Source organism: Panthera onca, chromosome B3 (genome assembly GCF_046562875.1).
Source record: "Panthera onca isolate mPanOnc1 chromosome B3, mPanOnc1 haplotype 2, whole genome shotgun sequence".
Classification (NCBI taxonomy): Eukaryota; Metazoa; Chordata; class Mammalia; order Carnivora; family Felidae; genus Panthera; species Panthera onca.
The window spans coordinates 80,676,484-80,703,086 of NC_138344.1; the positions used below are offsets into that span (position 1 = coordinate 80,676,484).

A 26,603-nucleotide genomic window follows, 5' to 3' on the forward strand; every position below is an offset into this window, starting at 1 on the left:
CTTCTGTGAACGTGCAAGTTTTCTGCGGGTGTAGTTTCATTTCTCTTTGGCTTATACTTAAAAGTAGAATGGCTAGATGATATGGTAGATTTGTGTTGGAGTTTTTTAAAACTGCCAAATTGTTTTCCAAAGTGGCAGTAACATTTACTTTCCCATCAGCACTGCTTTGGGGTTCCAGTGCCTCTACATCCTGGCCAGCACTCGTTATTTTCTCTTTTTTATTATAGCCACTCAAGTTAGGTGTGAAATGGTATCTTGTTGTGGTTTTAATTTGAACTTTCCTAAGGATTAAGGATGTTGAACATTCTTTCATGTACTTATTAGCAATTCGCATGTCCTCTTTGTTCACATGTACTTTCAAATTGTCCATTTTTTCAGTTGTGTTGCTTGTCTTGCTAGTAAGGAGTCTTTCATGTAAATACAAGTCCTTTATTACATATTTGATTTGCAAATAATTTCGCCCAGTCTGTGACTTTGCATTTTCTTAATGGTGTCTTTTGAAGTACAAATTTTCTAGTATAATAAAATCCAGCTTATTAGGGGCTGGGTGGCTCAGTCGGTTACGTGTCCAACTGATTTTGGCTCAGATCATGATCTCTTCCTTCGTAAGATTGAGCCCCACATTGATTCTCTCTCCCTCTCTCCCTCTGTCCCAAAATAAATAAACTTAAAAAAAGTTTATCAATTTTTTCCTATTTACAGATTGTTCTTTTGGTCTCAAATCTGTTTCTTCTAAAAGTTTATAGTTAAGGGGCGCCTGGGTGGCTCAGTTGGTTGAGCATCTGACTTCGGCTCAGGTCATGATCTCACAGTCTGTGCGTTCAAGCCCCACATCAGACTCTGTGCTGATAGTTCAGAGCCTGGAGCCTGCTTTGGATTCTGTGTCTCCCTTTCTCCCTGCCCGTCCCCTGCTCACACCCTCTCTCTCTTTCAAAAATAAATAAACATAAAAAAAATATTTAAACAACTTAAAAAAAGTTTTATAGTTTTACTTCTTATATTTAAGTCTGACCTATTTTGAGTTGGTTTTGTGTCATGGTGAAATGTGAAGGACTAAATGCATTGTTGTAATTTCTTGAGGTTAAATGAAATATTCTAGTCAACTACTAGTAAATTCTTTTTTTTTTAATGTTTCTTTATTTTGAGAGAGAGAGGAAGTGGGGGAGGAGGAGAGAGAGAGAGAGAGAGAGAGAGAGAATCCCAAGCAGGCTCTGCACTGTCAGCGCAGAGCCAAACACAGAGCTCCATCTCATGAACCGTAATATCATGACCTGAGCCAAAATCAAGAGTTGAATACCACCCAGGTGCCCTAGTCAGCTACTAGTGAATTCTTGACAAAAGAATGGTTGTCTGCTTCCTGGAAATGTCATTATATTCCAAAATATGTACAGCTTTGAGAGAGACCAGCTGAAGCCATAAGGGATGAGACCAGCTAGCCAGAGCACCTGATGAAACTGAGGACATGTGGGGTAACATGTCAAGACAGCTTGCCCCCTCAGGGTGCATGGGTGGCTCAGTCAGTTAAGTGTCTGACTCGTAGTTTCAGCTCAGGTCATGATCTCATGGTTTCCTGAGTTCAAGCCCCACCTCTTGCTCTGTGCTGGCAACACGGAGCTTTTTGGGATTTTCTCTCTCCCTCTCTCTCTCCCTCTCTCTCTCTCTGCCCCTCCCTGCTCACACTGTCCCTCTCTCGAAATAAACTTATTTTTAAAAAAATAAAAGCTTGCCCCCTCAATCCAGCATTCTATGGTTTAAGAGCTATGACCAAATTAAAGAAATTGTCATCACACCTGTGTTTCTGTTTACTCTGTTCCTTGCTGTCTTGTACCTGGTAAGCACTCAGTTCTTGTTATTTAGTCTAACTTGATGTTGAGAAAGGTAAACTTCATGACCTTGTAGGTGTGCACTTTAATGAGTCTTCTATGCTTTGCCACTCCATGTATGGTTCCTGCTCCAGACCTACTAAATCAGATTCTATATTTTAACAAGCTCCCCCAAGGGATTTGTGTGCTCATTAAATTTGATAAGCATTGGTCTATAGCAGAGCAGACTATAGCCGGCAGACCACATCCAGTTGCTGACTTTTATAAATAAAGTTTTCTTGGAACACGCTACACCCATGGCTTTACATATTATTTATATCATGTGGGCTGCTTTCATTCTGCAGTAGCAGAGTAACTAGTTGAGAGAGAGACCATATGGCCCTCAGAGCCTAAAATACTACCTGGCCCTTTGCAGGAAAAGCTTTTCTGAACCCTGAACTAGGGGAAAAGAAGGGAAAAGCTCCCAAATGGTGATGTGTGGCAGAAGAATTACTGGGAGCCAGAGGTTATCCAGGTCAGAACAGAGTTTGACCAAAGAGCAGACTAAGCCATTTATGGAACATATACCTTGACACACACTCACACACACACACACACACACCATCTATTAAAATTAGTATGCCTCTTAGATAAAAGAAAATAGGAAAGCCTGAAGTGTAATTATTGAGCATGTTAATAAAAATAAACCTCATACCTAAATATCCTTAATATACTGATAAAAATTTAGATATTTAAGCAATAAGCAAATATAACTAATATAGCCAATATGAGGTAGACTTATACACACAGACACACCAACAAACAAACCCTCTTCACTCTAATACATGACCCCAAGATCAAGAGTCGCATTCTCTTCTGACTGACCCAACCAGGCACCCCTCTCTCCTTACAAAAGAAATTTTTTTATTAAAAAAAAATCTTAATGTTTATTTTATTTTTGAGAGAGAGAGAGAGAGAGAGACAGAGAGACAGAACATGAGTGGAGGAGGGGCAGAGGTGGGGGGAGACAGAATCTGAAGCAGGCTCCAGGCTCCGAGCTGTCAGCATAGAGCCTGACACGGGGCCCGAACTCACCAACCGTGAGATCATGACCTGAGTTGAAGTTGGATGCTCAACCGACTGAGGCACCCAGGCGCCCCCCCCCCCCCCAAATTTTTTAAAAATTTTATTTTAGAGAGAGAGCACATGGAAACAAGAGGGGCAAGGGGGGGGGGAGGGAGAGAGAGAGAGAGAGAGAGAGAGAGAGAGAGAGAGAGAGAGAGAGAATCTCAAGCAGGCTCCATGCTTAGCGCAGAGCCAATGGAGGGCTCAATCCCACAACCCTCGGATCATTAACTGTGTTGAAATCAAGACTTGGCAGCTTAACTGACTGAGCCACTCAGACACCCCTCTTATTTTTTTTTAATGTTTATTTATTTTTAAGAGGAGACAGAGAGAGAGTGCATGTGGGGAAGGGGCAGAGAGAGAGGGAGACACAGAATCTGAAGCAGACTCCAGACTCCCCAGCTGTCAGCATAGAGCCTGATGTGGGGCTCAGGCCCACAAACCATGAGATCATGAACTGAGCTCAAGTCAGATGCTTACCTGAGTGAGCCACCCAGGCACCCCACCCCTCTCCTTTTTAAAGAGTAAGCTTTTTATTTGGAATCATTTTAGATTTATGAAAGAGTTGCAAAGATAGAGAATTTCTGAATACCAGACCCATTTCCTCTAATGTTGTCATTTCATCTTTGGTATATTTATCACATCTAAAAAACCAACATGGGTAGCATTATTATTAACTTTCTAAGTTTGTTTGTTTGTTTATTTATTTATTTGTAATCTCTACGCCCAACGTGGGGCTCAAATTTACAACCCCAAGATGAAGAATTGCATCCTTTTCTGAATGAGTCAGTCAGGTGCCCCTCACCAATTTTTTATTGACGTCCTTGTTCTCTTCCAAGATACCACATTGCGTGTGGTCACCATTATCTCCTTAATCTGCTATGATCTGTAATGGTTTCTCACATTTCCCTTGTTTTTCCTGATCTTTACAGTTTTGGGAAACACAGGTCAGATATTTTTTAGAATGTCCTTTAATTTGGTTTTGTCTAATGTATTTTCACATGATTAGAATGGGGTTATGGGTTTGGGGAAGAACACCAGAGAGATGAAATACTTTTCTCATCACCTCATATCAGGGGGACATGACGCCACTGATGATGTTAGCCTTCATCACTTGGTTAAGGCGGTGTATGCCAGGTTTCTCTACTGTGAGGTTCCCGTTTTCCACTTCCATATGCTGTCCTTTGGAAGTGAGTCACTAAGTCCAGGTCACCTTCCAATGGGTGGGAGAAATTAAGCTCCCTGGAGGACTTCCTGGAGGAGAGAGTATCAACATACATACAGGTATCTCCTTCTATTAGTAAGATTTTGCTTTTAGGAAAGATCTACATTAGTACCTGTTGTCATTAACTGAAAGAAATCCAAAGAGCATTTCATGTTTATGACAAAAGAGTGTTGAGCATCCGTGTTGCAGTGAGCAGTCACAGAGGCAGCACACCTCAAGCAGCAAGAGTGGCCCCACCAAGTTCCTTCCTTGGCAGCTACATTCCACATGCCAGCATCAAGCCACCAGAGCTTCGGACTGTGTCTCTGAGGATCCGTGCTTTCTCTCGATTTATTTTTTACATCCCTTAGGCATCAGAAAAACCTAAAAGAGGTTACTTTTTTGTGTCTGGGAATGCTAAAAATTTTTCCCATATACATTAATGGTAATTGCTTCTTTGCTTTACCACCGTTTCAGCTTAGTAAAGGTTTCCCAGGAACATTCTACTTTCAGATAGCTGGGGGAAACCTGTATGTGGGATTCTTCTGTCCTGTTTATTTATTTATTCAATCGTGTATTTATCAGTATGTACTCATGTGTACTTATTTTATACTTTGGATAATAATCCGATACTGTTATTTGTTATCCAGATTGTTCCAGCTTTGTCCACTGGGAGCTCTTCCAGATTGTCTGGTCTATCTCTTTTTTAACAGGATTTATTGAGATATAATTCACGTACTATACAAGTCACCCATTTAAAGTATACAATTCAGGGGCACCTGGGTGGCCCAGGCAATTGAGCATCCGACTCTCGACTTGGGCTCAGGTCATGATCTCCCAGTTCCTTGGTTTGAGCCCTACGTTGGGCTCCCCGCTGATTGTGCAGAGCCTGTGTGGGATTCTCTCTTTCTCCCTCTCTCTCTCTACCCCTCTCACACACTCATGCCCACTCTCTCTCTCTCAAATAAATAAAGTGTGCAATTCAATGGCTTTTATATACTCACACTTGTGCAACCATCACACCTCCCATCCCAAACTCCCATCCCTGGCAACCCTTCATCTACTTACTATCTCTACAGATATTCCCATTCTGGACATTTCATATAAGTGGAATCATGCAATATATTTTCATTGTGATTGGCTTCTTTCAGTTAGCAGAATGTTTCCAAGGTTCATCTGTTTAATCTTTTTCTTTTCTTTTTTTGTTTCATTTCTTATTTTTATATGATTTCTGTCTAGTCTCTATAATCTTTTTTTTCTTTTTTCTCTTTTGAGGGAGAGAGAGCATGAGCAGGGGAGGGGCAGAAAGAGAGAGAAGAATACCAAGCAAGCTCCACATTGTCAGTGCAGAACCCAAACTCACAAACCGTGAGATCATGACCTGAGGTGAAATCAAGAGTTGGATGCTTAACCAACTGAGCCACCCAGGCACCCCATCTATCCAGTCTCTATAATCTTTATTCAGATCTTGCTTTTACATAATAGTAATCCATGTGGGTATAGAATTTGGTGTTCTGATTTGTGACTTAACATTATTTTATCTACATTTTCCCATTTTTCTGCAAAGTCTGCGTATTTATTTTAATGGTTAAAATACATCAAGTTGGTGTTCATTTAACACTTGGTTCTCTGTAGTATCTGAGCTTGTTTCATTTCTCACTATTATAAATAATGTTGGTATTTTTTCATGTGTATGGATTTTAAATTATACCTTAGGATAGATTCTCAAGACTGAAATGCTTGAGTTAAAAGGTAGAATAATTTTCATGATTTTTTTTTTTTGGTTAAATTGTATCAGGTTACACTGTAGAAAATTTGTAACGATTTAAGGGACCACTAACAATGTATACAGACACCTGTTTCCTTATAATCTTAGCATGTCTTTCCAGTTTAATACACAATGAGAGGAAATGAAAGAAGTCAGTGTGTTAAATGTTTTACAAGAATTACATTATTTACCCCATTTAATCTTCCACCGCCTCTCTGTAAGCTGCCTTTCACTCCCAGTTGACAGAGCAAGGGCTGGGTGCCAAAGGCTTCAGGGGTTACAGCCAGAGGGCAAATACCAAAGGTCAAGTCCTGGAAGATAGCAGAACTCCAAGCCAGGTCATTAAGAACTAAGGCCAGAGAAAGAATGGGAGCCAAGGCACCGGATCCAAGAGGACAAAGACCCAGGAAAGCCTGAGCTAGAATGATTCAACAGGAGGTGCTCCTGATGAATTCCAAAACATATCTCTTTAGTGCCTTTTTGTAGGATCCAGCCAGGGCTTTGTGAGTGGACTTGGTTCATTTAAAGCTACCAGAAGAGAATAAACACTTGGCTAACCTCTTGATATACTTTGTTTACACTTAGGTTTAAAAAATACAGTTGCCATACTTGCATGCATGTTTACATGTAAATGTATAGAAACTCCAGAAAGATATACACTAAAGGTAAAAACACTGGTTTTCTTTGAGAAAACTGACAGGCTTTGGGGCAGGAATTAGGGTACCAGGGTAATTTATATGTCTGCTTTGTTTGAATACTTATATGATTATTATTTCATTCATTCAGTAAACATTTATTGGATATTCTCTATATACTAGGCACTGTGCAAAATCTGAAATAAGATATGGACCCTACCCACAAGTTCATGTTCTAGTATAGTGTTTTTCAAACTTTTGGGCCACAGGTCTCTAGTGACTTCTGAAATTAAAAATCAGTGGGTCATACTGAATTATAACCCAAAGTATAAAATAAAATATCCATGAGTTTCTATTGATACAAACAAGTGATTTAATAAATAAATAAATAGGTACAATAGACAGAACTCCTGTGCAGTAGAATTCCAAATAATTTACATAGGTACTTCTCCCTCAAAGAGATGGAACATAACTTTCCACCCCTTAAATTTAGGCTACATATAATGACTTCCCTCGAAAAAGTACAGTATACAAAGGGGGGAATAAACTTACAGTAGAGAAACCTGACAAAAACTATCTCAGCCAGGTGACCAAGGTCAATATCAACAGTGATAGATTATGTTGATAGTATGTGCCTTTCACGTGTTGTGATGAAAATATCACTTTACCTCTATGGTCTTCCTCCCCAAAACCCATAACCAGTCTAATCATGAGTAAAACATCAAACAAACCCAACAAAAGGACATTCTATAAAATACCTGACCAGTATTTTTTAAAACTCTCAAGGTCATCGGGGCGCCCAGGTGGTTCAGTTAGTTGAGTCCGACTTTGGCTCAGGTCATGATCTCAGGGTTCATGAAATCAAGCCCCGCATTGGGCTCTGTGCTGACAGTTCGGAGCCTGGAGCCTGCTTCAGATTCTGTGTCTCCTTTGCTCTGCCCCTCCCCTGCTCATTCTCTCTCTCTCTCTCTCTCAAAAATATATAAAAATTAAAAAATAAAAAAAAAATAAAAAACTGTCAAGGTCATCAAAAACCTGAAAAACTGTCAGCACCAAGAGAACTTTAAGGAGACATGAAGATTAAATATAATGTGGTATCCTAGATAGGGTCCTGGAGCAGAAAAAGGGCATTTGGTAAAAAATAAGGAAATGTGAATAAAGTATAGACTTCAGTTAATAATCATGTACTGTATTGCTATTCATTAATTGTAACATAAGATGTTAATAATAAGGGAAATGGGGTATGGGTATATGGGAACTCTGTACTGTCTTTGCAATTTTTTCTATAAATCTAAAACTGCTCTAAATATATGAATTTAAAAAAAACAGTGTCCCACAACTAGCATTTTTCCTCAATATTTCATTGCAACAGCTTTCAAATACACTACAAAGTTGAAAGAATTGCACAGTGAATTTGTGTATGTTCACCACCAAGATTCTACCATTAACATTTTACTATATTACTTTATCATGTATCTAACCATCTATTATTTCTCTATCCATCCATTAATTTATCTTAGTTTTTTGGTGCATTTCAAAGTAAACTATAGATATCAATATACTTCTCCCAAATACATGAATATCATTAACTAAAGTATTAGTTTATTTTTATGTAAAATTTATATAAAATACATGAATTTTTCGGGGCGCCTGGGTGGCGCAGTCGGTTAAGCGTCCGACTTCAGCCAGGTCACGATCTCGCAGTCTGTGAGTTCAAGCCCCGCGTCAGGCTCTGGGCTGATGGCCTGGATCCTGGAGCCTGTTTCCGATTCTGTGTCTCCCTCTCTCTCTGCCCCTCCCCCGTTCATGCTCTGTCTCTCTCTGTCCCAAAAATAAATAAAAAACGTTGAAAAAAAAATTTTTAAGTACATGAATTTTTTTAAATGTTTTTTTTAATTTTTGAGAGAGTTAGAGACAGAGCACAAGAGAGGGAGGGGCAGAGACAGGGAGACACAGAATCCAAAGCAGGCTCCAGGCTCTGAGATATCAGCACAGAGCCCCAGGCAGGGCTCGAACCCATGAACTGTGAGATCATGACTTGAGCTGAAGTCAGGGGCTTAACCAACTGAGCAACCTAGGCACCACTAAATTCATGAATCTTTAATGTACATTTGGTAAGTTTTGAAAAATCCATATATCTTGTGTAACCCAAATACCTCACAACTACATTTTTTATAAAATGTCATAGAAATCACTAGAGTACAATACATATAGTATGGGTAGGTGTTGTTTGGTAAACTTCGTATATACTTGAATCAGATATATATGTACCTGTATGCTGGGTCACAATGTAAAATACATCTCTTACTGTCACAATGAAAAAGTGAAATCACTGGTCTTGTAGGGCAGCTCAGCATGTAATGAAATAATGATTATACAGGATGACAAGTTTTATAAGATACAGTAATGAGTTCAAGGAGAAAATAGCCAGCTCTTTATGGTTAGAAAGAGGGGACTGGGGGACACCTGGGTGGCTCAGTCGGTTAAACATCTGACTCTTGATTTCGGCTCAGTCGTGATCTCACATGTTTGTGGGTTTGAGCCCTGTGTCAGGCTCCCCACCAAGAGTGGGGAGCTTGCTTGGGATTCTCTCTCTCTCTCTCTCTCTCTCTCTCTCTCTCTCTCCCTCTCTGTCTCTCTCTCTCCCTCTCTCCCTCTCTCCCCCTCCCTTCCCTGTGCTCGCTAGCGCATGCACACACACTCTCTCTCTCAAAATAAATGAATATACTTGAAAAAAAAAAAAAAAAGAAAGAGGGGATTGGGATAAGCAGGAAAGGCTTCACTGAAGAAAAAAGGTGATATATTATCATAATAACATTTGCTAACACCTATATAGCACCTAACTGGCAAACACTGTTTTAAGAACATCACATATACTGGGGCGCCTGGGTGGCTCAGTGGGTTAAGTGTCCAACTCTTGATTTTGGTTCAGGTCATGATCCCAGGGTAGTGGGCTCCATGCTGGGCACGGAGCCTGCTTGGGATTCTCTCTGCCCCTCCTCCACTCTCCCCCTCCCTCTCTCTCTCAAAATAAAACAAACTAAAAAAAATGTAAAAATAAAATAAAATGTTAATGTTTAAAATACACACACACACACACACACACACACACACACACACACACACACTAACTCCTCTAATCCTCACAACCCAGAAAGTACTATTGTTATTCCATTTGTACCATGGACTGAGTACTAAAAGATTAGTAACTTGCCCAGGATCACAAAACTAACTGTGAAGCCCCAATGCATACATTTTTACTATTATGCTGTATGAGGACTTTATGTTTTCCTGGTGGAAATTTGCTTCTTAACTTGGAGGATTTTATTTCAATCACTTTTATGGGGGCAAGATTGTTTTTGTCTAATATTATGTGTGTGTGTGTGTGTGTGTGTGTGTGTGTGTACTAGAATAATCTGGAGCTAGAAAGGATATTAGCCATCATCAAATACCACTTTCATTTCTAGAAACTTCATACTCTACCATTTTCATGCATTGTCATAGTTTGGTATTTCCCAAATTGTGCAGCAGCATTAGAGAAATTGACTTGATTGTTCCCAGAGCTACCTAAAGTTGATTCTTATTTAGTTTAAATGAACACTAATGACACTAATACACTGAGCAAGGCATAGAGGCAATGTGATAAAGAGAGCATTATATTCTAAGTCAGGAGACCCGAATTCAGGACTTCACTCTACATCTCAGATTATCAGTTTTCCCATCTGCAAAATGAAGGGAGTGCACATTGGGGAAGACAGATGTGAGGTGCATATGTTGCCACACCCTGCTTCCTAACCCACAACTGACATTACTAATCATTCAAGGCATCTTTGAACCTGAACAGTTCCAGAATCCTTCCCAACATGGTGCTCAAATCAGCTAATACAGTTAGTCACAGTTGGCACCCAAGTTGAAATCTATTTGTCATCTTTGGATAGGACAGTTTGTAAAGACTCTTCCAGTTCTAACTCCCAGACTACACCATCAGAAATATGACAGTGATGCCCAATTCAGTATGTATTTCAATCTTTCCAGTCTGTCTTTTCTGTAGGCATTCAGTTTCCATCATATGGGGTCTTGGGACATTGATCTGCTCATATTCTACTACGACTCTACCAGCCTCCCTCATCTTGGCCTTTAGGCATCCTAGCACCCTTTGCATAATGCTTTCCCCAATGAAATTTCCCTTCTTCATTCATCCTTGGTTCACACAGGCTCTTGGGCATGGAATCCCCTAACTTCTGGTAATCAAACATCTTCCCCAGCTTTGTGTGTTGCTGAATGCAGAGTTTTATAAACACAGGAAGTTCATACCTGCTCCCTGGCCACTCCCAGCACTTGTCTAAGCATATTCTTTCCTTACTGCCCTACCTGAGTTTCATAATTATTTGACTTCCCTCCTCCCTCATGATGAGTAACCAGGATAGTTGCTTAAAGCATTCATCTTCTGTTCTCAAACATGTACTTGTCTCTGAGTCTCCACATTGTATATTTTGGCATTGTGTATTTTATAATAGAGTTTACAGTTTTGCTTGGCCACTATTACCACTGTGTAACCCTACAGTTATAAATTGTGTAATTGTTTATGAGCATGCAGGAAAAAAAAAAAAGATGATGTATTCGAGTCTTTAGATGCCTTCAGCTACTATTTTCAAGACTTGCATCCTAATGACTGTCAATTCAACACGCCCTTGTTTGCCATCCTTGCTCTTGAAGTCAGTGGGAAGGAATGCTGTGCTTGTTAAGGTAGAAACCAATTTGATCTGTTGGTGTATCATCTCAATGTGATCATTTTACATCTCATTTTACCACTTAATGCAACCAAGACATTTAGAGGCAAAGGTTTGGCCATGAGTACCTTTGTGACAATATTTTATTTTCTTCTACCTGGCAGCTGGAATCCAGAGTCTAGGACTGTAATTTCTAACTTTTGTGAAGATTGTTTTAATTTTTTTTAATGTTTCTTTATTTTTGAGATAGACAGAGCGTGAGCCGGGAAGGGGCAGAGAGAGAGGGAGACACAGAATCCAAAGCAGGCTCCAGGCCCTGAGCTGTCAGCACAGAGCCTGATGCAGGGTTTGAACCCACAAACTGTGAGATCATGACCTGAGCCGAAGTTGGATGCTTAACCGGCAGAGCCACCCAGATGCCCTGAAGATTGTTTTAAACTTTGCTAACTTTGCTAAAAGGGACTAAAAGAATGGGTGATAACTTAATTTACTAGTTGCTGGCCATAATTTACTGGCAGTAATTTGTGAGAAGAAAAGCAGCCCTTAATACCAAATGACTAAACAGAGTATGTTGCAATCCCACCTACAGTAGTGAGCCTATCTTCCTGGAAAAGGGAGTGAATGACCACAGCCCTTCCCCCCGACTGGCACAGCTGCCATGTCCCCAGCTGGGTCTAGATAACATCCTGTTCTGCACCCTGAATGAACACAGTAGCCCAGGCTTTGCCAGACTGGGCCTGGCTCTTTCTAGCTCTTAATGTTTGGAATTGTTGTGAGATAACCACCTGTCTGATAGGGTTCAGGAAATGAGATGAACTGGGAGGGCAAAAAATAACACAAAACTTAGTCTAAGAATTATCCCATAATCTGTTGCAACTTTCTCTGTAGAATTATTCCAAATTTTACAAGTTCATTTAAGAACTATTATTAACCTTGGTCTTTTGCACTGAATTTTCAAGGATATTCCAAAATGTGAATATGATACTGGCAGGTGAGTCAGTGAGGTAGTTCTGATACTCATAATGAAAGAAGCACTGGCCAGTTGGCTGAGCGTCCGACTTTGGCTCAGGTCATGATCTCACAGTTTGTGGGTTCAAACCCAGTGTCAGGCTCTGTGCTGACAGCTTAGAGCCTGGAGCCTGCCTTGGATTCTCTGTCTCCCTCTTTCTCTGCTCCTCCCCTGCTTGCACTCTGGTCTCTCTCTTGAAAATAAATAAACATTAAAACAAGAAAGAAAGAGAGAGAGGGAGGGAGGGAGGGAGGGAGGGAGGGAGGGAAGAAAAGAAGAGAAAGGAGCACTAGTCATTGTCAATATTGTGCTCTTTTGCACCGATCATTTCAAAATACAGAATAAGTATAGGAAGAACAAGCACGAGATTCAATACACCTGAGTTAGAAATAAAACTGCAAGCATGAACCCTTGAGTGATAAGGACAAGTTAGCAGGTGTCAGGGATCTGTGCATGAGCTTGACCTCTGAGCTGCACCTCATTTCTGACCCAAAGTAATATAGAGACTATGGGTGTTTAACATCCCTAAACTTCAATTTGCTTGGCCTTAGAATGGGGATAACACAAGTACCTGACTCAGATAATTGTGAGAATAAAGAAAATATGTAAATTGCTTGATGTAGGACCTTACATAGGACTTGTTAGAGGGCCTTATGGGGGGACTTTGGCAAAGAGTGGAGATTACTACTATGGCTTCCAACACTGAGGAAAGAAAAGTTCACTCTAGATCTTGTCTCCACTGTCCATAAAATAAAGTTCACATTCCTTAGTGTGACTTCTAAAGCCAACTTTATTTTATGTGAGCAGCTCAATTTCCTGCAACTATTATGCTTGCCCCCTGAACTACATCTGCAGTGAACTTTACAAAGCTACCCCTGTTTTCTCTGCCCCACAGTCCCTCATTCTTCAAGATCTTGCTTAAATGCCCCTTCCCTGGGAAGCCATTTCCAACTCTCCCATGATGTTCCCTATCCCTCCCTTCTGTGTACCATAGAAGTATACCTGTCCCCATCACAACTCATCTCCTTGTACTGCTATTACTTGTTTACCTACCTGGGACCTTTGCTAGGGGTAAAGATCAGAAGATCAGAAATCACTACTTCTTAATTTTCCATCAGACAGAACTTTATAGTTCTAGTACAAATACCCTCCACTCTGCCTTTCATGTGCTGAATTTTTGCTCAAGCAATGAGAAATTGCTTATATTCTTCATAGCCTTTTGAATATTAGCAGAAGCTGAAGAAAAATAGCCTGGCTGTGTCCTTATAACCTCAACACAGTCGGTAGGATGAAGAAAATCAGACCACAAGTTAGACCTATGTCAACTCTTAACTTGTCCTCTCAGGATGGCTCCAAGTCTGAATCTCCCAAGGAACACATTTCCAGGCAGTACTGGATTACAGAAAGTAAGGGACGGCATTCACTCAGAAGGTCTTATATCAGTGCCATACTCAGCAGTGAGCAGTTCTATCCATTTTGGGAAATCTCCATAATTTTCAACTTCTGAACTTTTTAAGACCTTTCTGCATTTTTACGTGTGTATGACTTGAGTGGTGTGATCAATGTTTCTGTATATATTTACTGTGTTTTTCTATTTCACTTAATGCCAGCAGTTTTGTACTTTAATAAAATGTTCTATTCCCTCTCTCTCTGCCCCTCTTCTGCTTGTGCCCTGTCTCTCTCTCTCAAAAGTAAATAAACATGTTTAAAAAATTTTAAAAATGTTCTAAACATTGCAAAAAAAAAATCACTGCTTCTTCCTCTTTGTAATCTCTTAGTACTTGACACATAGTTGGCGCCAAAAAAAAAAAAAATGATGAATCAAATGAACAAATAGGAGTAGAAGGACTGTGGAGACTCAAAATTATGTTTTGGAAGATAACTAATGAAAATGTATGTTTAGTTACTTATTAAAACCTCATTTAATTAATAGAAGTAAAGATCAGTATTATCAGATCACATTTTATTTACTTCTGCTTCATATGTAGAACACATTTAATACTATTCTTTGAGGACTGATCTCACCTTTTCGTTGTTCTTTCATCCCTCAGGTTCTAGTTTCAGATACCCCTTGACATAACTTTTGAACTATCCGGAAAAATACTGGCCAGGAAAAATGATAAAATTTTTCCTCATGGTGAATAAACAAGGGCAGACCCGACTTTCTAAATACTATGAACATGTGGAGATTAATAAGCGTACACTTCTGGAAACGGAAGTCATAAGGAGCTGTCTCTCCCGATCCAATGAGCAAGTAAGTTTCTGATTCTCTCTTTTATCTCTGTATTCAACTTGTCAATGGCAGGTCTGTTATTACTGAGTCTCAAGGGCCATCGTTTTCTTTGAACTACATTCTTTCCATAACTATTAGGGAAAATAACAAATGAAGTGACATGAAGACTGAAGCATAGCTCTCTTTATATCCCCTTAAGGAAAATACAAACAAGGAGAACCAGGAAACATCTTGAGTTCTTATTTAGGCCAGCATATTTGTCTCAATGCACTGTGGAAGTGGCAGCTCAAATTTATTCCAGCTAATAGACATATGTTCTTTTTTTTGTTCATATGAATTTAGCCCTTACAACTCTCAGGAGTGCCTCTAGCAGGTGGCTTTCTTTAAGCCAAGGGATGAAGGTCAGATGATTGGTATAGAGGTGAGCACTCGAGACAGACTTGGTGCCAGAGGATGACAATATGATCCTCACGTGAAGTGTAATTTTTTTTCTGCTTATCGTTTTTATAAACTTAACACCAACGTAATACTAGAACTAGTGACTTAAAAACAAAACAAATTTGGGGTGCCTGGGTGGCTCAGTTGGTTAAGTGTCTGATTTCAGTTCAGGTCATGATCTCACGGTTCATAGATTAAGCCCCTCGTCGGGCTCTGTGCTGACAGCTCAAAGCCTGGAACCTCCTTCGGATTCTGTGTCTCCCTTTCTCTCTGCCCCTCCCCTACTCGCACTCTGTCTCCTCTCTCTCTCAAAAAAAAATAAAAATAAAAAATAAATAAACTTTAAAAAATAAAATAAAAAAACAACAAATTTGATTGGAACTTGATGGAGTAAGTGGAAGTTAAAAATTAATAGAAAATAGTAAATCTATCCATTCTGTCAAAATTGAGGTTAAATAAAATCATTAAAATAATAACGAAGAGGAATTTTAAAAACTGAGTTCATTTTTACAAAGAAGTTTACTTGGATAATTACTGAATGCAGGTCCTAAACTTTGAGTCCACTGAAAATCACTGAACAAAGTACAGCAAAATCAGAAAGCTTGTTTAAATCGCCCATTAATTTTGCCACTTCTCTGTTTCACAGCATATGTAGAAAGGCTGCCTGTGGGAACCCCTGCTAAGTCTTAAAATATTAAGGTCCATCTGTGCTCAGAAGTTACATGTTGGAACTGTGTTTCCCTTGGCTTCTAAATTGATTTTCCAGTCTCAACATCTCAGAGTCCTCTTTGAATTACCACTTTGGCCTGCCATGGCACACACCGCCTCATTTAGTTGTCTAAAGGGAACAGAAACTATTAAAGGGCCGTGTTAATAGCCACATACTTTAAGTAAACATAAACAAACTCCAGAAGTATTCCTGTTGAATCTTTCTGCAGAATGCAGGCGCTGCACAATTTCAGGCACTATTTTCACTGATAGGTTACCCTTGGAAATACATGCTTTGGAATGAATATACTGTTACATAATTTTGAAGCATTCTAAATTATTTTAGATTTTAAAAGGAACTCCCTGGGCTTTGGGATAATTAGGCACTGAAGTAACACAATCTCAGCTTAGTTTTTATGTTATCCACAAAGGTACTTCGTTGTTTTGTTGTTGTTGCTGTTGTTTTGTCTTTTTGTTGTTGTTGTTGTTGTTTTATGTCAGAACTCCTGAGAGGCTTTGAAAAATGTTCTTCAGTTCTTTCAACTAGGATGTATTTCTTTGAAAGATCCAACTGAGCAGAAATCACACTGGCTCTACAGTGAACAAAAGCTGCAGAACGGTCCTGTACTTCTTTTATCATAATTTTATTTCTTTTTTTTTAATTTGAGAGAGAAAGAGAAAGGGGGAGGGACAGTGAGAGAGAGAGAGAGAGAGAGAGAGAGAGAGAGAGAATCTCAAGCAGGCTCCATGTTCAGCGCACAGCCCGACATGGGGCTTGATCCCACAACCCTCGGATCATGACCTGAGCTGAATTCAAAAGTCAGATGCTCAACTGACTGGGCCACCCAGGTGCCCTTATCCTAATTTTAAATAAGAGCCTCAAATGCCTCCATTTTAGATTCTCAAATGACTTTCCTATGGAAGAAATTTCACAATTAAAACTTACCACTTCATCTCCAGGTACACCAAGAGCAATTCGGGCACCAGAAGCGATTATGCCAATGCAAAAAGCCATACAGTTCATGTTCAATCACATTTGGTCAAGCACACCCAACAGTCCAAAGAAAGGGCAACAATGTGCTGTTAGCCTGCTGTCCAATTTCTGTCTACCCAGTGCCTTCCCAACACCCTTTGTACAATGGATGTAGTAGAGAGATGAATGGGGAGGGAGTTGTTTTATCCACAAGTCAGTGGTGGTAGACTAGTTATTAACTCCTAGGAAGCAATGTTTACAATGGGAGATTTTGACTATCATCTGCCCCACAAAGCCAAGATTTTAAATAATTTATATAAGAGTCTACATTGATTCTTTTCATGGGTCTAGAAAAAAGAAATCAAGATTTTTCTTGATACATACATGTATGTATGCCGTGTATATTTGGCTGTTCACTGGTTTTAAATAGGACAAAACTAAACCTCTGATTGCTTCCAAAAGAGCCTAGCGGAAATGGAAAGAAGAAAATCTTTGTCATGTTGGCTTATTTTCATGTTGGGGTCAGTCTGGTACCTTTGCCTGCTGACTTCCACACAGAGCAAAGCAAAGGAATGAGAAGGAGTTCAGGGGGAACCCACGTGGATGCTCAGAGCCTTTTTTTCTAGACCCCTTCTCTGCCTCCCGCTAGAGATGCTTCCATAGTCCCCTGAATATTGTGAAGAGGCAACCAACAAAGATTGTTTAACATTTTTAAATTGTAGATTTCTAGGAATATGTTGACCCAATACTGAAATCAGAACCTAGAAATTATGCATGCCATTTTGAAGAAATACTTGTTGTCAGGGCACCTGGATGGCTCAGTTATTTGAGCGTCCGACTTCAGCTCAGGTCATGATCTCGCGGTTTGTGGGTTCAAGTCCTGAGTCAGGCTCTGCTGACAGCTCAGAGCCTGGAGCCTGCTTCGGATTCTGTGTCTCCCTCTCTCTCTGCCCCTCCCGTGCTCATGCTCTGACTCTGTCTCTCAAAAATGAATAAACATTAAAAAAATTAAAAATACTTGTCAACTATAGCAATTAATATCTAATTGTGTTTTTTTCTAGTGCTCTTTCATTGAATTTAAGGATTTTAAGCTGATATATCGACAGTATGCAGCTCTCTTCATTGTGGTTGGAGTTAATGACACTGAGGTAAGATAAGAGAGGAGCCTATGGAAAATGCAAGAAAACTAAGAATAATAGTCTGATTTTTATTCCTCCGTAAATTGATATATTCCTCCCTACTTGCCTACCTAAGAATTATCTTGACTCTTGAAGGATCTTGGTTTCTGTCAAGGTTAGGGAAAGCTGTGTGGAAAAGAAATACCTGGGATTTTTCTTGGATTAGGTGAGTAGCTTGTGGGGAAGCACAAAACCACAGAATGCCTTCCTCAACCCTAAGCAATACCAATGTCCTACCATGTTCTTTGTGGCACACTGGGGCAGCTTAGACATGTGTACAGGCCAGTCAGTTGTAGAGTTAAATATAGGCTCATATACAAGAAGCCAGAGCAAATGATAAATATGGTTGTGTTGTGATTGAATTTCCTCAGATTTAGTTCACCTTTCCAGAAATGTCAGTCCCAGATCAACAGTACCTGTGGCTATTGAATCCTTGAAAAACTGTTTCAGATCTAAAATACTTGGAAATCTCAAGTTGATTATTTTTTATGTGTGAACCAAACCTTGAGGTAGTTTCCCCATCTTCACAAACAGAAAAGTAGTGGCATGAAGATCCTGAAAAACTGCTTCAGCCGCTTGATGACGAGGTCAGGGAGTAGTGCTCAAAACCCTAAACACTAGACTCAGCCTGGTTTCAGTCCAGCTAAACTCATTATGAACTTAAAATCTTAGAGGTTAAGATTTTTGACACTTCCCCTACCGATAAGCGTCTTTCCAACAAGTGAGTCATAGAACCATTCTGAATATTTGTCAGTGTCCAATTTCCACATGAGCTATACTAAAACTAATTGTACCCTTCCTTTTTTATTTTAGAATGAGATGGCAATTTATGAATTCATCCATAACTTTGTGGAAGTTTTAGATGAATACTTCAGCCGCGTGGTAAGTCTAAAAACTAAAAAAATGGTTTTTGTCTTCAGCCCAACTTCCCAGAAATAGGTCTATATCAAGAACACATGTTAATATAGAACTTCAATGTGCAAAAGTTAAAACTCAAATGAGGCCACATTTTCTTTACCTTTGCTTCTGGCTCAAAGTGTTACAAACCTATGTGTGCCTTAGATCTTTATAAAGACTTAGTTCTACAAGACTGAGAACCTCTTATGTCTTTCTTTTAATTAAGAGACTTTGCTATTTAATTTATTCTCCCTCTCTCTTTTATTTTTCTTTTGCTTTCCCTCCTAAGGCACCAGGACCCTTTTTAGTTTAGGAATCATTTCTATCCAAACCCTTGCTTTGATGGTCAAAACCAACTCCCCTTAAGGAACACATGAGTTCCTTCCCCAAAACCCCTTTTTAAAAAAATGAAATGAGGGGCGCCTGGGTGGCTCAGTTGGTTAAGCATCCGACTTCAGCTCAGGTCATGATCTCGCGGTCCGTGAGTTCGAGCCCCACGTCGGGCTCTGTGCTGACTGCTCGGAGCCTGGAGCCTGTTTCGGATTCTGTGTCTCCCTCTCTCTGACCCTCCCCCGTTCATGCTCTGTCTCTCTCTGTCTCAAAAATAAATAAACGTTAAAAAAAAAAAAATTTTTTTTTTAAATAAAAAATAAAAAAATGAAATGAAACAAAACAAAACAAAACCCCAGCTGTATTGAAATATAATTTACATACCCCAAAACTCACCCATTCAAAGCATACAGGCCTTTTTGGGCACCTGGGTGGCTCAGTAGGTAGAGCGTGTGACTCTTGATCTCGAGGTTGTGAGTTTGAGCCCTACGTTGGGTGTAGACACTACTTAGAAATAAAACCTTAAAAAATAAATTAATTAAGTAAAATAAAGTTTATAGGTTTTAGTATTTACATGAGTTGTGCAACCACCACACAGTCAATTTTAGAATATTTCCTAACCCCAAACAAACACCATACCTATTAGCATTTCCTTCCCGGTGATCCCCCTCCACCTGCTCCAGGTCTACTTTCTATCTCTATAGGTTTGCCTATTCTAGACGTTTCATGTAAATGGAATTGTATAATATGTAGTCTTTTGTGACTGGCTTTTTTTACTTAACATAATGTTTTCAAGATTCATCCATGTTGTAGCAGGTATCAGTACTTCTTTCCTTTTTATTGCCAATTAATATTCTGCTGTATAGATATACCACATATTATTTATTCATTCATTAGTTGATGTATATGTGGGTTATTGATACTTTTTGGCTCTTATGAATAATGCAGCTTTGAAAATTTGTGTAAATATTTTTGTGTGGCATCATAGTTTTAGTCTACCTAGGAGTGGGATTGCTAGGTGATGTGGTAATTCTACGTTTAACATGTTGATGCACTGCCAAACTGTTTTCCAAAGTGGCCGCATGATTTAAATTCTCTTTAACAGTGGTTGAGGGTTCTAATTTCTCCATGTTCTTACCAAAGTTTGTTATTATCTGTCTCTTTGATTATAGCCATCCTAGTGGGTATGAAGTGGTATAGAAGCCAATCAATGGTGGTTTTGATTTGCATTTGACTACTGGACAACAAACATTGAGGAGCTTTTCATGTGTTTATTGGCCATTTGTATATCTTCTTTGGAGAAAAAGTCTTCAAATCCTTTACCCATTTTTCACTTGCACTATTTGTCTTTTTATTGTTGAGTTGTAAGAGTTCTTTCTATATTCAGAATACAAATCTCTTTGAGTGAATTGAGTGAATACAAAAACAAATCTATTTGATTGAACTAACTTAATTTGAGTACCTATCAGATATAATTTAAAAATATTTTCTCCCCTTCACTGGCTTTCTTTTCACTTTCTTGATAGTGTTCTTTGAATTACAATAATTTTTAATTTTGATGAAGTTCAATTAATTTATTTTTTCTTTTGTTGCTTATGTTTTTGGTGTTATGTCTAAAAAGGCTTTGGAGCACTGGGTGGCTCAGTTGGTTCAGCGTCTGACTCTTGATTTCACCTCAGGTCATGATCTCACAGTTCCCTAATGTCATGAAGATTTACTTCTGTGTCTTTTATTAACCCATACACAATTTCTTGTCTTCAGGTTTGTTGAAGCAATAAGTCAGGCAACATTTGCCACCATAATGTCTGTCAAAGTGGCTAGCACCACATTCATCTGAAGGGCACTCCTGACAAAGGGACTGATTTTGACATTCTCATCCAACTTACAGTATTTCAGGATGGCCAGTTTAACTTTCTTTCTCTTATGCTTATTCTTCTTGGAAGTGGTGTTTAGACTTCTTCCTTTTCTTAGCACCATACAAAGTCTCAACACAAGATGAAGAGTGGGCTTCTTTTGCAGTTACAGTCAGAGTATATCCATCTTCCAGTTGCTTCCAGCAAAGATCAGTCTCTAATGACCAGGAATTCCTTCCTGATCCTGAATCTTGGCCTTCACATTTTCTGTTGTATTTGAGGGTTCAGCCTCAAGAGTGATGATCTTCTCCATAAGGGTTTTCACGAAAATCTGCATCCTGGTGGTGGTTCCAGATGGCAGATTGGAAAAGCTTGAGTAATTTTTGTATATGCTGTGAAGTGGGGTCTAACTTCATTCTTTTGTATGTGGCTATCCAATTTTCCCAACACCATTGGTTGAAAAGACTGTTCTCCACCGCCCTCTTAGTGAATTGTCTTGCACCCTTGTTAAAAATCAGTTGACCACAAGTGTAAGGATTTACTGGGGCACTTGGGTGGCTCCTTTAGTTGAGCATCTTAGTTTGATTTCAGCTAAGGTCATGATCTCATGGTTCCTGAGATCAAGGCCCGAGTTGGGCTCTATGCTGACAGTGTGGAGCCTGCTTGGGATTCTCTCTCTCCCTCTCTCTCTGCCCCTCCCCTGCTCATATTCTCTCTCTCTCTCTCAAAATAAATAAACATTTTTAACAAAAGAGCACATGTTAAAAAAAAAAAAAAAGAATCAGTGAAGGTGTTTTACTCTGTTCCCATAGGCCTTCCTGAGCCTTAGTTAGATATTCTTGAGAGGTAGTAGTGGCACAAGCTGAGTTTTCAAAGTTGTTATGTTTCTTTCATTTTGCTTTAAAAGTTTTTTTTAATGTTTATTTATTTTTGAGAGAGAGAGACAGAGCATGAGCATGAGCAGGGGAGGAGCAGAGATAGAGAGGGAGAATCCAAAGCAGGCTCCAGGCTCTGAGCTGGCAGCACAGAGCTCAATGTGGGGCTCGAACTCACGAACCATGATATCATGACCTGAGCCCAAGTCAGATGCTTAACCGACTGAGCCACCCTGGCACCCTTCTTTCATTTTGCTTTTAAATAAAAGGATTTGGAAGAAACTGTTTCTAGGCTGCTTCTTCCTGAGGCAGTGAGTGAAATCTCCATAATAAGTAATATTGAGTTCACTAAAGCCTGCTAAGGGCAAAACTCATGTTAAGAAGTTATATCTTCAGCCTAACTCCTAATACCAGAATTGTTTGGCAAATTCCTTCTGCATGGGACAATCAACTAGCCTGTCTTCATTGCCTTAGTGCAGTGGTTTTCAAAGTGTTGTTCCCAGCGACATAAACATCACCTGGGAACTTACTAAAAATACAAATTGTGGGCCCACCTCAAACTGTTGAATCAGGAATTCTGTGTTTTAACAAGCCTTCTGTATGATTCTGATGCATATTTAAATTTGAGACCCACTAACTTAATGCTTACTGTCAGCCACTTCCTCATTCAGGGGTTGGATCTTGCAATTGCCTCGTGGCCTGCAGGATGGCAGTGCATCTAGTTAGGAAGGAAGTAGTGCTGAAGCTGGAAGATGGCAAGGAGTCAGGCCTTTCCAGACTGGCCTTGAGGAGACAGGGGCCATTGAGGCTGGCTTTAAACTCCATGTTTGTATTGACTGCTTGGAGAGGATGCCATAAATCAGCACTGACCAATATAACTTTCTGCAGCGATAGAATTGTTCCGTGCGTGTGTTATCCAGTACAGTAGGCACTAGCCATGTATGGCTTTTCAAAACTTGAAATGTGATTACTGTAAAGGAGGAAGTGAGGAATTTAATTTTAATTCATTTAATTTACCACATGATGCTAGTGGTTACCATAGTAGACAGCACAGCTCTAGCTCCTGCTTAATCCTGACAACACTGTCTTACTTACTTACTTATTTATTTATTTATTTTTGAGAGAGAGAGAGAGAGAGAGAGAGAGAGAGGAAGAGAGAGGGAGGGGCAGACAGAGAGGCAGACAGAGGATACCAAGCAGGCTCCACACCATCAGAGCAGAGCCTGAAGCAGGGCTCAACACAGGGCTCGAACTCAACACAGGGCTCAAATAGTGAGATCATGACCTGAGCCAAAATCAGGAGACACTTAACTGACTGAGCCACCCAGGCCCCCCTGACTACCACTCTCTTAAGACAGATTGGTTTGCAAGTCAGGGTCTGTGATTCAGAGCTGGCCACGTTCAGCCATTTTAAGGCAACACCTATCAAGAAGAATAACATTTCCCAAAAGAGTAATGTTTTAAACCTGGGATAATAAGAGTGAGTACAAGGGCTATCATTGCTAAGGTTTTTGAAATTATTATTATTATTATTATTATTATTATTATTATTATTATTATATTCAGTGACTGAGAATAAATAGCACATTGCTGAATTCTTGCTGTAATTCTGGGAAGAGAGTCAGTGACCACATAAACCACAGAAGTGAAGATTAGAATTTAATGTAAACTGGTGATTACACAGGACTCGGACAGTACTGGGAGATGACTCAGTTTAGGATGACAGTAGCAGAAAGAAGAGAAAAGCAGAGGGAAAAGAATACTATGGGAAAGAAAATAGAATCTGTCCCACTCAAAGAATGCCTTGTCATCTAAGATTTATTTTTAGGTTTGTGAGTTTTAAACATTCTTTCTGAGGCTATTTTTAATCTTAGTTTCCAAATCTTAAATTTGGAGATCAGTCTCATGCTGTCTGGGCTGAAGGAAGCATCTCAGCATCACGTTTCAAAACAAAAAGCCAACCCAGTTAGCTTCAACAGAGGCAGTTTTGCAAGAGAGGACAGTGGCTGTTGAGGTGGGCTCAGCATTTTCAGTCCTTCACTAGACAAACCCAAAGTCTTTCCAGATACAAATTTAACTCTGTTTACTTTTTTCTCCCTCTATGACTTTTATTTTAAATGTTTATTTACTTTTGAGAGAGAGAGCATGAGCAGGGGAGGGACAGAGAGAGAGAGAGAGAGAGAGAGAGACAGAAGATCTGAAGAGAGAGCCCAACACACGGCTCGAACTCCCAAACCATGAGATCACCACCTGAGTGGAAGTTGGATGCTTGACCAACTGAGCCACCCAAGCACCCCAAGTTTTTTATGATATAAACATCTATGATCACTGAAAAAAATTAAAAATACATATAAGCAAAAAGAAAGGGGAGAAGATCATGAGTAAGTTCATGAACTACTGATAGATACTATTAGGTACATTTCCTTTTAGACTTTATGTATCTGTCTATATCCAACTATATCTGTATCTATCTTTACATATACATATATCCATAGGATAATACTGAATATACCGTGTTGTAACTTGCTTTTATTTAACAATGTCAGTACTTATATATCTGTATCCTCATTTGTGGATCTGCTATAATTTAACTAGTCCCCCCTTGATAGATACTTTGCTTGTTTTCAATAATTTGCTACTATAAACAACATTACCCTGAACATCCTATCACACATTGTTATGCTGTTATCTAATTATCTCCTTAGGATAAACTTCTAGAAATAAAACTGATGGATTCAAAGGGTATGCATATTATTAAGGCTTTTGATACACATATCAAATTAGCTACACATCATCTGAACAGGTTGAGTTAGTCTAGTCTCTCTACCTTTCAAAGATGAATTGTTCTGGTTGGCAAAATTCCTCTAAACTGCAGCCTGTTTTTCTTCTTAAAGAAAGCATAAGCCCAGACTCCGGGCCTTCCTGCTCTCACGCTTCTATGTACAGAGCTGCGTCCCCCACCTGCTCCCCGGCTTGTGGCCAGGGCAGCTGCTAACTGCTAAGCGCACGTGTCCCAGGGGCTCATTCTCATCCTTGTACTCTTTTCTCTTTTCCAGAGTGAATTAGATGTATCCTTTTTCAAAGCCATGAGCCAGGTTTTCCTCAGTACTTGGCAAAGCACAGGCTAGTCCTGATCAGGTAAGTGCCCTGATTGGGTCAGGAAAACAATTCAGCAGAATCCATTATGCCGATCATCAACAACCGACAAGGAAGTCAGAGGTATGTAGCAGCTTTGCAGAAACAACCCTGCCCTTTTTTACAAAGATAATTCTTGTTATGATTTTTCTATTTTTCAGACATGGCAATACTATGGTAGTAGTTGATAATAACTGATATATAATAGTGTAACTTCTTTTAAGCATATAGAATAGACCTTTCCAGAATCTAAATAACACAGCCAGAAAATGCTTGGTCCTCCTAGAGAGAATGGATTTTCATGGCTCCAGGTATAAATCTCCAGAAATCCCCCATGTGATCAGAATAAGGCCTTCAAGGATGATAAAATGGAGGGTTAAAGAAATTGCCTGACTTGTATCCATTTACTTTTATAGCAGAGAAACCTCTCCTTTTCTTCACTTTCTTCTCCCTTTTAAATCAAAGCATGCCAGGGTCTCCTCAAATAAATATTATTTGCTTCAAATACTGCAGATCTGTGGATTTCAACAGGGCCCCCTGGGCTTTGTAAGTACTCTGAGAAGCAAGTGGACTTTTTAAGTTAATTTTTACTACAAAAATCTGCATACCATTTGAAAACAATAAATGAAAGAATCCACTGGGAAAACATCACGCTTAAATCTAGAATAGTAACATTAAAATAAATATATATTAATTATAACATGTTTATATATCTATATATCTACATAGATATAGATACATATATCTATACCACACACATATCCATTAGACTAGTATATTTGGGGGAAATGGCCATTTAGCGTTTACTGTTGATAGAAAATGTCATCATGTTGATGACAAATTGGAGGCTGTATCTGGGAGCCTCTTTAAATTGACTGAGAAAATCTGAGTGCCCTCTAGTGGTGAGTGACCTAAATCTACGCTCCCTTTGACCTAGGACACCCAAGACCAGGCCGTGTATTAAGGTGTTATTTTTATTCAGCATGTTACATTCCATTTTAACTAAGCCCTTTAAAGCAACTCACAATAAATCTCTTCCTCTTGTACAGGGGAATAATAAAAATGCCTTTTGATTTAAAAAATCATCAGGAAGATGGCAAAAGCTGTTAAGACACTTCACTAGGAGTACAGAAACCCAAGTTCTGCTTTCAAACCTGCCACCAAACTATATGTGTTGGACAAGACACATAACCCCTTCATTTCAAAATAAGAGAATTAGGCTAGAAGAGCTTTAATTCCCTCTCGGCCTTAGTATTTGATGTTGCCATGACTCTAAGTGAGCTGAGTTACCTTACACCTAGAACAGGAAGAAAGAGTCTAACTGGTCTAGAAGTTCAGAAAATTAAAGTGAGTCAGATATAACAGAGTACGTATTATAGCTGAGCTTGTTGTATTGATGTGTCTTACGTACTAACTACAGGTAGAGACGGGTTTGTCTTTATAACCCTCTGGGGTATAGCCTAGCTCCAAGTCATGAGCTCCACCATTCTTTCTCTTTTCTTTTTTCTTAAAGATTTTATTTTTAAGGAATCTCTACACCCAAAGTCACAACCCTAAGATCAAGAGTCGCATGCTCTTCTGACTAAGCCAGCCAGATGCCCTGAGCTCCAGTATTCTTGTTCAAATTTAATTTCCACACCAAGGCACACAGTTTGTATTCTTTCCCTCTATTTTAGTTTCATTTTTGCCTTCCCTTCCTTTCTACCTTAT

The 26,603-nt window shown here is 39.4% G+C and overlaps 1 protein-coding gene and 1 pseudogene across 3 annotated transcripts in view; one reads left to right on the forward strand and one right to left on the reverse strand.

Annotated features, from left to right (window-relative positions):
- Positions 1-26,603, forward strand: part of AP4S1 (adaptor related protein complex 4 subunit sigma 1) — a 50,280-nt gene that overhangs the window by 16,071 nt on the left and 7,606 nt on the right. For 2 of the 3 annotated variants that reach the window (XM_060619454.3, XM_060619456.2), the window contains exons 2-5: positions 14,325-14,527; positions 17,687-17,773; positions 18,617-18,685; positions 24,815-24,896. In XM_060619454.3, coding sequence (XP_060475437.1) covers positions 14,390-14,527; positions 17,687-17,773; positions 18,617-18,685; positions 24,815-24,886 — 366 coding nt within the window. In that variant the 5' untranslated portion in view covers positions 14,325-14,389 and the 3' untranslated portion in view covers positions 24,887-24,896. The remainder of the gene's footprint in view (positions 1-14,324; positions 14,528-17,686; positions 17,774-18,616; positions 18,686-24,814; positions 24,897-26,603) is intronic. The other variant, XM_060619453.2, reaches the window with a different exon arrangement.
- On the reverse strand, positions 20,613-21,635 carry LOC132669522 (ubiquitin-ribosomal protein eS31 fusion protein pseudogene; annotated as a pseudogene).